This window comes from Xyrauchen texanus, chromosome 19 (assembly GCF_025860055.1).
Source record: "Xyrauchen texanus isolate HMW12.3.18 chromosome 19, RBS_HiC_50CHRs, whole genome shotgun sequence".
Taxonomy (NCBI): Eukaryota; Metazoa; Chordata; class Actinopteri; order Cypriniformes; family Catostomidae; genus Xyrauchen; species Xyrauchen texanus.
In genome coordinates this window covers 5,035,798-5,050,496 of record NC_068294.1, presented here as the reverse complement: position 1 = coordinate 5,050,496, position 14,699 = coordinate 5,035,798, and the positions used below count along the sequence as shown (strand labels likewise).

Genomic DNA, 14,699 nt, shown 5'->3' with positions numbered 1-14,699 from the left:
GCTTTCGTGGTACATATACGGTCTCATTTCCCAGGTAATGAATCAAATAGGAATTTTTTTCCTCATTAACAAGAGAGTAAATGCACTTCCTGAATTCTGAGGAGGTGCCTTTTTCACATTCACCAGCTCTAATGTGATAGTAGCGTTTCAAAACTCTTCCCCCATACTTTCTAATGTTGTGATAATTTGAACCCTTCTGCTTCCACATCATTTGATCAAACCTAAAGTCCATGTTAGGTTTATCTGACTGTGAACTTGTGTAAAGGAACACATCACCACCCTTTGGATGAAATGGTTGTTCGCTGGAAATTAACTCCTTGTATTTTTCAACATCATCTACAATTGCTTCTGCTTCTTTAAGTGTAAACTCTGCATTACAGTCATTTTTTTTATATTCACCTGTGTCGATGTGAATATACAACAAAGGGGTATTTCTATGGGTAGAAATTGCTTAACGTGTAATTAAACGCGCTGCGTTCATATTTTGGACTCATCTTATTTTTTTAGACATAGTATGGTTTATTAATATGATGTGTACTGAGTTTGGTCTTTTAATATCACTGTCTTAGTACAGTAAGCCACGTTAAGCGTTTTCTTATAACGGTTTTCTATGGGAGGAAAATGCTTAACGTGTAATTAAGCGCTATGCGTTCATATTTTGGACTCATCTTATTTTTTTAGACATAGTATGGTTTATTAATATGATGTGTACTGAGTTTGGTCTTTTAATATCACTGTCTTAGTACAGTAAGCCACGTTAAGCGTTTTCTTATAACGGTTTTCTATGGGAGGAAAATGCTTAACGTGTAATTAAGCGCGTTGCGTTCATATTTTGGACTCATCTTATTTTTTTAGACATAGTATGGTTTATTAATATGATGTGTACTGAGTTTGGTCTTTTAATATCACTGTCTTAGTACAGTAATCCAGGTTAAGCATTTTCTTATAACGGTTTTCTATGGGAAGAAAATGCTTAACGTGTAATTAAACGCGTTGCGTTCATATTTTGGACTCATCTTATTTTTTTATACATAGTATGGTTTATTAATATGATGTGTACTGAGTTTGATCTTTCAATATCACTGTATTAGTACAGTAAGCCACGTTAAGCGTTTTTCACGTTAAGCGTTTTAGAATGTCCCGAGCTGCCTAATCGAACTGCCTTTAGGACCCAACTCTGGTTTGGTTGTGTTTTTCTTTGTAGTTATTCCCTTTTCTTTCTTTTGTGAGAAAATAATATATAGTGAGCAGTATGAGATTCGGTAAAGAAGATTTGAGATCACGGCGCGTTGAAGCGCGTCGGTGCTTTAGTTAAATAGGGAGAGGCATAGCAGAGCATCTGGGGACCACCTCATAGTGATGCTCGTATGTATCATGTATTTTAGTGGATTATCATTTCTTCCTGATGGGAATGTATTAACGCTCGTTCGCGATAAATGTGCACGCTCTTAAATAAGACTCGTGATCGCGTCTCCGGTTCCAATAAACTTTCACATCCCTATTTTTATTTTATCAGCTTTTACTCATAAGGACAGAGCAGATCTGGTGTATCACAGGTGGGTGTCTTCATAATGACTAGAGTAGCCTGTCATTTTTGGATGTGTTTATGGACATTTGTGTAAATGATCAATGATTACTCAACAATATGTTTCACTTTACCTATGTAGGAGGTCCTTATTATAGGGCGCATGTGAGCTGTGGACACTTTGTCATCTTTCTCTCATCATATATTGTGACATGTTTATTTAGACTTGAGCGGATAATGGTATTCATATCATGAATGTGTCGTGTCAGTGAATACTAAGTATGAGTCTTTGTTAATGCGCTGTAAATATTAATGATATGTCTGGGGCAAGATCAGCAGGTGGATATGGACTTGCGCGCGCATATGGACTGATGACCAGCTAAACCCTTCATTTTAGATTGTGATCTGTAATTAACTGTAACCAAACGTAGATATTTATTTTCACCTGATCTGTGGATTCCAACGCTTTTGTCTTGTTGCAGTCAGATTTAAGTTGCAGAAATGAGGGAAAGGTTCGCTTTCTATCTACTCATCTTCGCTTTAACGCTGCTTTGCCACACGAGGTAAGGAATGCCATTATTTTCTTTCTTTCAATGGGCTTGTGGTGTTCTATATGTACATAATTTATAAAAACAATAGATATGTATTTCTTCTGATCATGTTACTGATATGTATGATGGACGCAATGCCTCATGTGTCCGTGCGTATCTGGGGACGTTTACGCGTACGACTCAGATGGACACCTGAAATCGCTCCGGTGAGCAAAATTGGCAAAGACAGGGTTCATATTTATTTAATGAGGAATAATTGATGCAAGTTTATTTCACGCAGAATTTCTTTTCTTTTTGAGAAGGTTTTCTGAAATTCTTGATTATCAGATATGATCAGGGTCAAGTCCTCTAGGTGGTGCAAAACAACGGCTGTAGGTTTGATGGTGGAATCTAGGGAACGCTTTCTCATTTTGGGGAGGTGAATAAGATAAAACAATAATTTCCCCTTATCAAAATGAAACTTTGCCGTCTTAAAATATTACTTACGATTTTTGTATTGTGTTATGACCATACCAATTAAACGTGTTACAGAAATTAAGTAGCATATGCAGCAAGGAAAAAAATAATAAAAAAATTATATATATATATATATATATATATATATATATATATATATTTTTTTATTATTATTTATTTATTTATTTTTTTAAATCCCTCTGACAGTAATAGAGGACCAAAGTAGGCTGCTTATAATTTTTTATTTTTTTAAATCAATAAATAATTAAATAAATCAATAATTAAAATTAACCATTTTTTTATTTCCAAGAAAAACACATAATTTATTGTTTAAAACATTTAAAACATTTAAAACATTTAAAATATATTTTCACTTTTTTTTTTCATTATTAAAATAAATATTTCCAAATGTCGCATTTAATAATATGACAAATCGGTTGCATTTCCAAATGACACCAAATGTACAAATCAAACAATTCTAAACCCTGATTTTGGAAGCATTTTCATAATAATGGAAATTTCACAAATGTATAACTATATATATATATATATATATATATATATATATATATATATATATATAAAGTTTGGCCGTTATTATTTTTGTGGAAAGTCAACATTATTAAATCCAACCACAATCATTGTTTATGCTTGCAGTACCTCCACTCAGTGTCGGAGCGAGCGTGTCATGAAGACCACCCTTTAGAACGTTTGGATGAATGTTGTTTTGATGCTGCTGATCAAACTGTAATTAAGATGAGTAACGATGGGTAACATCAGGGGTCCCCCAATAACCAAGTACATTCCCCCAATATTATACTATAATCAATGGAAACATGTAGATGTGTCATGCTGCAACCCTCCCAATAGTCAAGCCAAATCTATGCCCTTGGGAAACCTTTCACGATTTTGTGTTGCTAAACCATGATTTAATAGTGACCACATGGATTGTAATTACTCTGCCCACACTCAAGTCATGTTCATTGGCAATTTCATTTGTTCTTAAAATGATGGGCTATTTTATTTTTTATTCATATTACAGTTTTCTCAATTGCTAAAACACATTTCCTGAAAGCTATAACACACTTCTCAAAACTAAAACCACAAAATCAAACACTATTCAAAATTATATTATCTTATCATACTAAATGAAATAGTCTCATTTATTTTGAGCAGAACATAAACATATCAAACATCAGAAAATTCCTGATTACCGAATGTTTCGACAGAATATATATAGTAACAGTACAGTAAATATTAACAGTTCCTTTTATAGTACCTCTCTTACAGTGTAATTCAATTACAGGAATAAATAATGTAATAACATGAAACAACATGTACTTACAATTTTTCTGAATTGCTTAAACACTAAAACACATTCTCTGAACCAAATACTCAGTGGCCTAAACCCATTTGTCGAAGCAATCACTCTTTTTACAAAACACATTCGCACTTGTGTTGCAAATGGTAAACATGGGTGACAAAAGTTAAACACAACTACAACACAGTTGTCATTGTTTAAACACAATGACTCGAAATTGTTCGTATTTGTTTCTAATTATGTGAAAACAATGCTGAAGCAGAATTAATCTCTTATTGAATTTTGATTTTTTTTGAGTGCGTGTAATGTAATGTGTTTTTCATTTAGAGTGTTCTTTGGGATTTTGCAGTTGGACTGCTGTTTTTTTACAGTATGCAAGTGCTGAATATGCAGATATGCAATACTGTACTTCTTGCAGAACTTTCAGTATAAAATATATTCATTGTACTACTGTAAATTGTGATTATTACTTTTTATTTTTGACAGTAATTGCAAATGTGCTTACTATATCCATCCATCCATCTTCAACCGCTTAGCCGAATTTGGGTCGCGGGGGCAGCTGCTCCAGGAGGGGGCCCCAAACTTCCCTATCCCGAGCCACATTAACCAGCTCTGACTGGGGGACCCCGAGGCATTTCAGGCCAGTGTGGATATGTAATCTCTCCACCTAAGCCTGGGTCTTCCCCGAGGCCTCCTCCCAGCTGGACGTGCCTGAAACACCTGCCCAAACCACCTCAACTGACTCCTTTCGATGCAAAGGAGCAGCGGCTCCTCACAGATGACTGAGCTCCTCACCCTATCTCTAAGGGAGAAGCCCGCCACCCTTCTGAGGAAGCCCATTTCGGCCACTTGTACTCGCGACCTAGTTCTTTCGGTCACGACCCTGCCTTCATGACCATAGGTGAGGGTAGGAACAAAAATTGACCAGTAGATCGAGAGCTTTGCCTTCTGGCTCAGCTCTGTTTTCGTGACAACGGTGCAATAGAGCGAATGCAATACCGCCCCCGCTGCCCCGATTCTCCGGCCAACCTCCCGCTCCATTGTCCCCTCACTCGTGAACAAGACCCCGAGGTACTTGAACTCCTTCACTTGGGGCAATACCTCCTTCTCTACCTGGAGTACGCACTCCATTGGTTTCCTGCTGAGAACCATGGCCTCAAATTTTGAGGTGCTAATCCTCATCCCAGCTGCTTCACACTCGACTGCCAAGCGATCCAGTGAGAGCTGAAGGTCACGGACCGATGATGACATGAAGACAACATCATCTGCAAAAAGCAGCAATGAGATCCCCAGCCCACCGAACTGCACACCTTCCCCACCCCGACTATGCCTCGATATCCTGTCCATGAATATCACAAACAGGATTGGTGACAAACCCCCACATGGAATGAACTCGACTTCGTGGCGAGGACCCGGACACAGCTCTCGCTTTGGACGTACAGGGATTGGATCGCCCTAAGAATGGACCCCCCACCCCGTACTCCCGCAGCACCTCCCACAGTCTCTCCCGGGGGGCCTGGTCATACGCCTTCTCCAGATCCACAAAACACATGTAGACCGGATGGGCATACTCCCAGGCCCCCTCCAGTATCCTTGCGAGAGTAAAGATCTGGTCCGTCGTTCCACGGCCAGGATGAAAACCGCATTGTTCCTCTTCAATCCGAGGTTTGACAATCAGCCGAACCCTCCTCTCCAGCACCTTGGAGTAAACTTTACCAGGAAGGTTGAGAAATGTGATACTCCTGTAGTTGGCACACACTCTCTGATCCCCCTTTTTGAAGAGGGGAACCACCACCCCGTTCTGCCACTCCTTAGGCACTGTCCCAGATTTCCACGCAGTGTTGAAGAGGCGTGTCATCCATGACACCCCCTCCACATCCAAAGCTTTTAGCATTTCTGGTCGGATCTCATCAATCCCCGGGGCTTTGCCACTGCGGAGTTGTTTGACTACCTCAGTGACCTCCCCCAGGGAAATAGAATCTGATCCCCTATCAGCCTCCGTCTCTGCCTCTAGCATAGAGAGTGTGTTGGGATTTAGGAGTTCTTCAAAGTGTTCCTTTCACCGCCCAATAACCTCCTCGGTTGAGGTCAACAGCATCCCATCTTTGCTGTATACAGCTTGGATGGTTCCCCGTTTCCCCCTCCTAAGGTGGCGGACGGTTTTCCAGAAACACTTTGGTGCGGACCGAAAGTCCTTCTCCGTGGTTTCTCCGAACTTTTCCCACACCCACTGCTTTGCCCTTCGGGCCTGTCGGTACCTTGCAACTGCCTCCGGAGACCTCCGGGACAACAAATCCCGGAAGGCCTCTTTCTTCATTCGGACGGCTTCCCTGACCACCAGTGTCCACCACGGTGTTCGAGGGTTACCACCCCTTGCAGCACCTAAAACCTTGAGGCCGCAGCTCTCCACCGCGGCTTCGGCAATGGAAGCTTTGAACATTGCCCACTCCGTTCAATGTCCCCAACCTCCGCAGGGATGCTTGAAAAGCTCCTCCGGAGGTGTGAGTTGAAGATCTCGTGGATAGGGACCTCCTCCAAACGTTCCCAGTTCACCCGCACTACTCGCTTGGGCTTCCCAGGTCTGTCCCGAGTCTTTCCCCACCCCCTGACCCAACTCACCACCAGATGGTGATCGGTTAACAGCTCTACCCCTCTCTTCAACCGAGTGTCCAAAACATATGGCCTCAGATCCAACGACACGATTACAAAATCGATCATCGACCTTCGGCCTAGGGTGCTTTGGTACCACGTACACTTATGAGGATCCTTATGTTCTAACATGGTGTTTGTTATAGATAATCCATGATTAGCACAGAAGTCTAATAACAAACATCCACTTGAGTTCAGATTGGGGATGCCGTTCCTCCCAATCACGCCTTTCCAGGTGTCCCTGTCATTTCCCACGTGTGCTTTGAAGTCACCCAGCATCACTATGGAGTCCCCTACTGGGGCCCTATTCAGGGTCTCCAAGAAGGGCGAATACTCTGAACTGCTGTTCAGTGCATATGCACAGACAACAGTCAGAGTTTTCCCCCTATAACCCGTAGGCATAGCGAGGCGACCCTCTCGTCCACCGGGGTAAACTCCAACGTAGCGGCTCTCAGCCGGGGGCTCGTGAGTATCCCCACACCCGCCCGTTGCCTCACACCCTGGGAAACTCCAGAGAAGAATAGAGTCCATCCCCTATCCAGGAGTACGGATCCAGAGCAAAAACTGTGCGTCGAAGTAAGCCCCACCAGATCCAACTGGTAACGCTCCACCTCCCTCACCAGTTCCGGCTCCTTCCCCCCCAGTGAGGTGACATTCCATGTCCCCAGAGCTAGCCTTTGCTGCCCGGGTCTGGTCCGTCGAGGCCCACGGCCTTCACTGCCACCCATATGGCAGCGCACCTGACTTCTTCGGTTTCTCCAATGGGTGGTGGGCCCAAGGGATGTAGAGGGGGGTTTCACTATGCTTCTTCGGGCTGTGCCCGGCAGGGCTTACTATATACAAGAAGAAAATACATTCCGTAACTACATGCCCTCGACGCAGTGTTCTCCATTTTTTTATGTAGTGTCTAATGAATGCTCTGTATTGACGCTGTGTGTATAATCTGAAAGCTTTGTTAGATTTTGAGCACAGAATAAATGGTTTTGAGGTGATTGTTTGATTTTTCAAGAAGAGTCAGGGGTTTTGTGAATGTAGTTTGATGATTTGGTTTTGTGTTTAAAGTTCTGAGAAAATGGGTGATGGTTTCAAGAAATGTGTCTTTGCAATTGAGAAAAACTGTAATATGTAATTAAGTATGGAACAGCATGTACTTAAACATTGTAATTATGCATGTGTAATAGACAAGTATTATTACATATGTGTAACATGCCAGTCTTGTTACATACCTATTTGTGTAATTGGAATATCTTGTTACAAACATGGAACAGAAAAATATTGTAAAAATACATATCATATAGTATTAATCTCTGTGATTTAAAGTGTATCTATACTGTACTTAAGTGTACTTCATGTGTAACTACATACCTTAACAAGCTGTGCTTATGTTTAAATTAACTTACTAATACACAGCTGAATACATGTAATAGCTTAATTATTACAGTAGAATTATACAATATCATATAGTATTAATCACTGTAAAATAGTATACACTTACAGTAAGTGTTCTTAATGTGTAACAGCTCATTAATTATGGTCAAGATACACTTTATTTCACAGTGATTGATACTATGCAATATTGTGTCATTCTTATGTAATTATGAAGCTATTATTCAGCTTTGTACTAGTGAGTTCATTTAAACATAAGCACAGCTTGGAATTTCACCATTTACAGTATAGGAGGAGAACAAAGATGTTGTCCACAGAAACACCAGGAATACACAACACAATCAACTGATCACAAAGTATAGTCAGGACATTACTGATGTAAAAAAGAACAGCACTGGCATGACTTAAGGTCAATATTAGGTCAAAAATGGCAAATGGCTTTCTCTAAAAACTCATCAGTCAATCATTGTTTTGAGGAATGAAGGCTATACAATGCTTGACATTGTGGGATCAGCTAGACTGTAAGGTGCGTGAGAAGTGTCCGACAAGACAGTCACATCTAATGCAAGTGCTACAGGAAGTGTGGGGTGAAATGTCACCTGAGTATCTGGACAAACTGACAGCTGGAATATCAAGGATCTGCAAAGCTGTCATTGCTGCGTGTGGAGGATTTTTTGATGAGAACTCTTTGAAGTAGTTTAAGAAGTTCCTTTATTTTCAAATAGTAATAGTAATTTTTACTTGTTATTTATGTCCTGACTATATATTGTGACCAGTTGAATGCCACTTTGGTGAATAAAAGTACCAATTTCTTTCCATAAGATAAAAATCTGTAAATTATAACAAACTTTTGGCCACCATTATATATATCTAAATATTGGCAACAGTGATTTTTTTTTTTTGTTGGTCAAATTGTGCAGCCTTGGAAATTTTTTTTACAATTGTTCTCAAATTACAGAATAATCGTAATTTATAATCATAATAAAATTTTTGGCATAATAATCGTGATTATCATTTTCACCATTATCACCCTAGCTGATGGCAGCACATCTTGTGGCATTACTGTCATGCTGACCAGGAACATCAACAACAGCCCAGTGGCCAGTAATGAATCCAGCATTATCAACAAAGATAAGGTGTCTCGAGATACAAATGAATACATGTGTAGTAAATGTATATATATTGTAAAATAAATGATATACTGAAAATTTAAAACATTGTATCATAAGCCTTTCACATAGTCTGTACCATATACTGCTGAGAGACTTTATATACAGTACTTGCACATATTCCAAATAGGCCTTTGACCCTTTAGCACTTCCATTTACAGTTTTTCTCAATTAATTTTATACATCTCATCAAACTATAATCAACGCTCTCAAAACAATTCACACAGCCGACAAAACAGACACTCAAATTTGAAGAAAAACTTAGTTTAACTGCATAATGGAGCAATGTTGTCACGATCCCCGTTTGTCTGCCCCGTGTCTCTCTTGTCACAGGAGAGACTGTACAACTCCCATAATTCCCGGCCCTCATCACTGCCAGCACTTTGTTATTGTTCTCACCTGTATGTCATTTAGTCGTTATTGTGTCTGTGTATTTAAACCCTGCTGTTCCTCCATTCCTTGTCGATCGTTGTTTGTGGATGTTGGAAGCTGATGTTTTGCCTTGTCTACCCAGTTCGTGTACCCTTGATGTTTTTATGTTTTGGTTTCATTTTCCCATCTTGGACGTTTCCTTTGTTCCTGTCTTGTTTGTTTTCACTTTGATCAGTAAAAGACCCGCGTTTAGATCCTCACTCCTCGTCTGCCTCCTCCTGCAAAACGTTACAAATGTATTCTTTTCTGATAATGCATTTATTAAAACTAAATACAACCATCAAAACTATAGATGCTTTCTCTTGATTTTTTACTGAAAAGTTTCAGCTATAGATTCAAAAGTCTATTAGTGAATTAACATATTTATCATAGAAATTCACAGTAAAGAACTTTTTCCATGTGTTTTCATAAAATGGCTCTAAATTCAAGTTGTCCCTGTTCTTCCTCTTTCTTGTTTTTTCCTTACTTTTTCTTTTTTTCTGTAAAAACTGTAAAAATAGCAGTCTTGCTATATTGTATGGACCTAAGGCAGCAATGTAAGCACAGATGGTACAGTAATTGTCGACATTGATTGTGGCATGTAGTCCAATGTCATTTGTCCCTGTTCTTTAAACATCATCAATTAGTGGGACTCTGAGATCATTTGAGCCTCTTCTGTGTCTTTTTAACTTTACTCTTCCACTCTGCTGTACTATTTCTCTCTGTTCACCATCATTATACCATCTCCATTTGGTAACAATTTTGATTCTCACCCCTAAAAGTGTTGAGAAAAAAATCTTACCCTTTTCTCATCACTTAATTTAGTCAATTGCATTTTGTGCATTGTGCATTACTAACACAGCCAATATTAATATGATTTGACAATCTGAAATGTGCATATGAGAATATGACTTTAATTTAGTTGACTGCGTTAACTGTTTTGAAAGCATGAATTTTGGATCAGAGAAATTTGTGTGCAGTCTTTTGACTGCACACAAATCTGTTTAGGGCAATTAACAATAGTTTAGATTGCTAATTTTGAGATTTTGAGAGCAGTGACCTGGAGAAATGCATAACATCGATCAAGAAAAACTGATAAAGGATATTACGTTAAATAATGGCTGCAATGCTAATGGTATGAATCCTTCCAAAGACATACTGACCAGCAATTCTTCTCATTGGAATTTCTTGTAGAGGACTTCAATTGTTGGCCAACATGACTACAGTCATCCATTTTGACAAAATATAAATAAAATTCAAAAGTTCATGTTATTTACTGTAGTAAAATGCATTTACATTTATGCATTTGGCAGATGTTTTTATCCAAAGTGAATTACAATGCACTTGTTACAGGGAAATCCCCCCAGAGCAACCTGGAGTTAAGTGCCTTGCTCAAGGACACAATGGTGGTGGCTGTGGGGATTGAACCAGCAACCTTCTGCTTACCAGTTCTGTGCTTTAGCCCACTAAGCCATCACCAATCAAGTCTTTACAGTCATTAATGTATGCCAGTGGTTCCTGACCCTGTTCCTGGAGGCCCCCCATAACTAAAAATGTGGGATATGTCCCTAATCAAACACACCTGATCCAACTCATCAGCTCGTTAGTGGAGACTCCAAAACCTGATTTGGGTGTGTCAGAAAAGGGAGATACACAAAATGTGCAGTGTTGGGGGACCTCCAGGAACAGGGTTGGGAATCTACTGATGTATGCATATAAGTTTCACAAAGGACTATAGTACAATACAGCAAAGTAAACATTCAAAGAGCATAGAATAGAAAGTGTTATAGTAGATAGCATTACAATACCTGTTTTGTGCTCTGAAAGTCCAGAAAATGGATGCTACAATGAAGCGGCTCAAATTAGGCTGAACTTGTTGCCCAGCTTCCCTCAGTGTCATGCTATGTATAATGACATGGTCAAGAACAGTTGCAAGAATCTCATCAGACACAGTCCTTGCCCTTCCTGTTCTTGTTCCTCTTCCGCTTCCACCCCACTTCTTCCTCTTCAACTGCCACCTCCTACACCTCTATCTGCTCCACCTCTTCCTTTTCCACCTCCATCTCCTTCACCTCTTCCTTTTCCACCTCCATCTCCTTCACCTCTTCTCCTTTCACCTCCATCTCCTCCTCCTCTTCCACCTCCACCATCACCTCTTTCTCTTCTAACTCCACCTCTCTTATTCCCTCTCCATCTTCCTCTAACTTGACCTTTCGCTGTATTGTTCAAATAAGTTTTTTTTTCCAAAACCAGTATACTCACCTGTAGCCCTTTTTATACATCCAGGGAAATTATTTTGTGGTGTGTGAACGATTTTGCTTAACAGTGTTCACATGGTGATAATTGAGTGATCATTGAGTTCAGGTTGTCATGACATTCTGAGTTTTTTTTAAATGCTATTGCTTTTTAGATGCTCACATGATGTAAAAAGCTGATATTGTGTTAAGAGATTCTAAAACAGTAATTTTGTTTATAGTTTTGGGAAATCTGTCTTTATTTTGGAAAATGACATTATGTTGTTTGGCTCATGGAATTGATAAAAAGACTTAGTCCCCTCTCCTGGGACTGAACATGGCCACACCATACCATACCATGCCAATCAATAAGCCAATATAAAATAAATCTAGATATTGTATATGATAAGCAACCCAATCTTCAGTGCTTGTGTCATAAAGTCAATTCATGAAATGAATTTCTTGTGTCCATGGCCAGGGATTTTACACTGAATTACTTGAGAATCCAATGGGTTCAGATATTCCTCCCCTTGGGTCATGCCTGGATGCATCCAGAGAAGAGCGCAAAATGGAGCTTTATCCTCCAACCAAAGAGAAACCTTAAGAAAGGAGTGCTTTCTATAACTGTAAATGGGTCAATATCGTCAATGCTATATATATATATATATATATATATATATATATATATATATATATATATATATAAAATCTTCATGTTCTTGTTCTTTATGCTCACTCTGAAGGCAGGTTTATTCAGTCTGTAAAAGGTAACAACTGGCTTCAAAGCCACATCATTAGCTCATTTTAAATGCTCTCGCTGAATGTCTGGGATTGTGTAAAAATAAGCTGCAAATTTGTCCTGTAATGAGATATTACCCTGTGGCAGTGTACGGAATGATACATATGGTTTATTGCCAGCTGCACTGCTTTGGAGTGTTTTGGATGAAAAGCAGGTTTAGAAGAAATTGTACAATCATGTACATTCACGATATATGGCTCTGTTCCAAAACCTACAGTAGTAAGCTGCCTCGATGTCTGTTGCCTACATAGGGAACTGCCTTTTAAGGCATCATACAAACTGAACTGGAACCTCATTAGTGACTGATTTAGAGCACTATGCATGGGATGTATTTTTAGTATCAAAATACATATATTTATAATCAACATTTGTTTTGCTTTTTCCAACAATTTGGATTTAGGCCCCATGTTTGGCCAAAACACGAAGAAAGTGAGTCTTTGAATCCTTAGAATGCTTTTTACAGAAGCAGCTCACCAGGTTTTGGAAAAGAGAGAGTGCGTTCTTACGTTAAATGGGTTTAAAAGTCAGCTGGCCACACTTTCAGCTTTAAGTTCACATATAAGCTTGAACATTTTGCCTTTATTGTGTAGGTCAGTGTCTGCAGATGCCACAACAGATGCCTTCAAAAACAACATCACCCTCTTCACACGCATCCTAGACCGCCTTTTGGATGGCTACGATAACCGACTGAGACCCGGACTGGGAGGTGAGTTAAAGCTGTATCTGAAATAATGGACCCGCCTTCAATATTCAGATTAAGATGGATACATTCAAGAGCCTCTAAAACCTAGTGAGTGGCCTACCTAGACAGTAATTTAAGGGATCAAAGGCATGCTCCCATCACTAATGCAAGAATGCATATTAATGGTACAGTGGGACTGTGCACTTGCAATCTGTTGGCCAAGAAATCATGGCTGTGCTTGTACACTTACACAGAGTATGTTTCTGAAAGAGCTCACGACAGTGTCATATTGTTGAAGTCAGACTCTGTTCTTCACAGTTCTTCTGTGTTTAGAGCTCAGTGTAAGTTCACACTGGTCTTGGCACATTAAATAATTTACAGCTGGTAGATGAGAGCTTAAAAAATAAACTTAATTATAATATTTCAGTGGCCACAAGGTGCAACAGAAGATAGGATGGCTGAAACTTCTCATGTTTTATTAATCCTTTGGACCTTAACAATCCTTCTTAACAATACTGCTAAATAAGCAATTCACATTAGTCATATGTTTATCAGTGCTGCTGAATCTTAATTCTATTTTCCCTCTCTGAGCTGAGATTTAACTCATGAACTTTGACCTCAGGTCCAGCAAGACCCAGTCATTAATACTGAGGTCAAGGGTTGGTTTGGGATTGTACTTGTAAATAGAATATTCAGTGTCCTGAACTCTCTTGTGTCATTAGTTAGATGATGCTGGCTGCTAGAGGTCATACATTCACAGTCAAAGATCTGTTTGGGGATTTCTCCTAGCATCCTGTCAACATTTCATGAAGAAGTCAATAATCGAATCAATGACTTGTTCACAAGAATAACTATAACCTGTCACATGTAATTTCAAACCTCAGAGTTATTCCTGCACGTGCTTCTTGAAATTCACCGGATTCACCGGACACAAGAAATCTCTCTGAGAAATCTGTGTCGGAATCAATTTGCTATCGTGCCGTGCCGAACCTTGTTAAAGTGTAAATGCAACTCAAACCATTCCTTACCACGCTCAGAACCGTTCGGCCTGATGGTAATAAAGTAGATAACGAATCAACTTGAGTGACTGAAAAGACATGAACATAACCATTAATTATATTATGAGCATAATGTTGTGATGTTATGGTTAAACTGATGTTTTCACATGATGTCTGTGTCTTACTTAGTCAGGCTCTTGTTTTAAAAAAAAAACTTGTGTAGGATATTAAGAAGTGAACTCACTAAATAGTTCCTCCACTTTCAAGCTACATTTTTTGTTTTGGGCCCTGAAGAAGTTTTGACAAGCCTTTTGAGGACTGGATCTTGTAGCTTTTGCTACAAAATGATGTGAAAACCACCCTCTACCCTTATTCATACAAAATAATATAGTAATTGAACTTTTGTAAGACACTTTTAGGGTCATATGCGAGGAGGCGTGAACTATAATGAATAGTGATTGTAATTCACACCTGAGGAGACAAAAGACCCCTCCCCTGGGCCTATCAATGAGGAATGT

The 14,699-nt window shown here is 39.3% G+C and overlaps 1 protein-coding gene across 1 annotated transcript in view; it reads left to right on the top strand.

Moving 5' to 3' along the window:
- The first annotated feature begins 2,217 nt into the window (after positions 1–2,217).
- LOC127659536 (gamma-aminobutyric acid receptor subunit alpha-2-like) overlaps positions 2,218–14,699 on the top strand; it is a 162,827-nt gene continuing 150,345 nt past the window's right edge. Inside the window, exons 1-3 of the mRNA XM_052149401.1 lie at positions 2,218–2,282; positions 10,138–10,173; positions 13,089–13,207. Coding sequence (XP_052005361.1) covers positions 2,218–2,282; positions 10,138–10,173; positions 13,089–13,207 — 220 coding nt within the window. The remainder of the gene's footprint in view (positions 2,283–10,137; positions 10,174–13,088; positions 13,208–14,699) is intronic.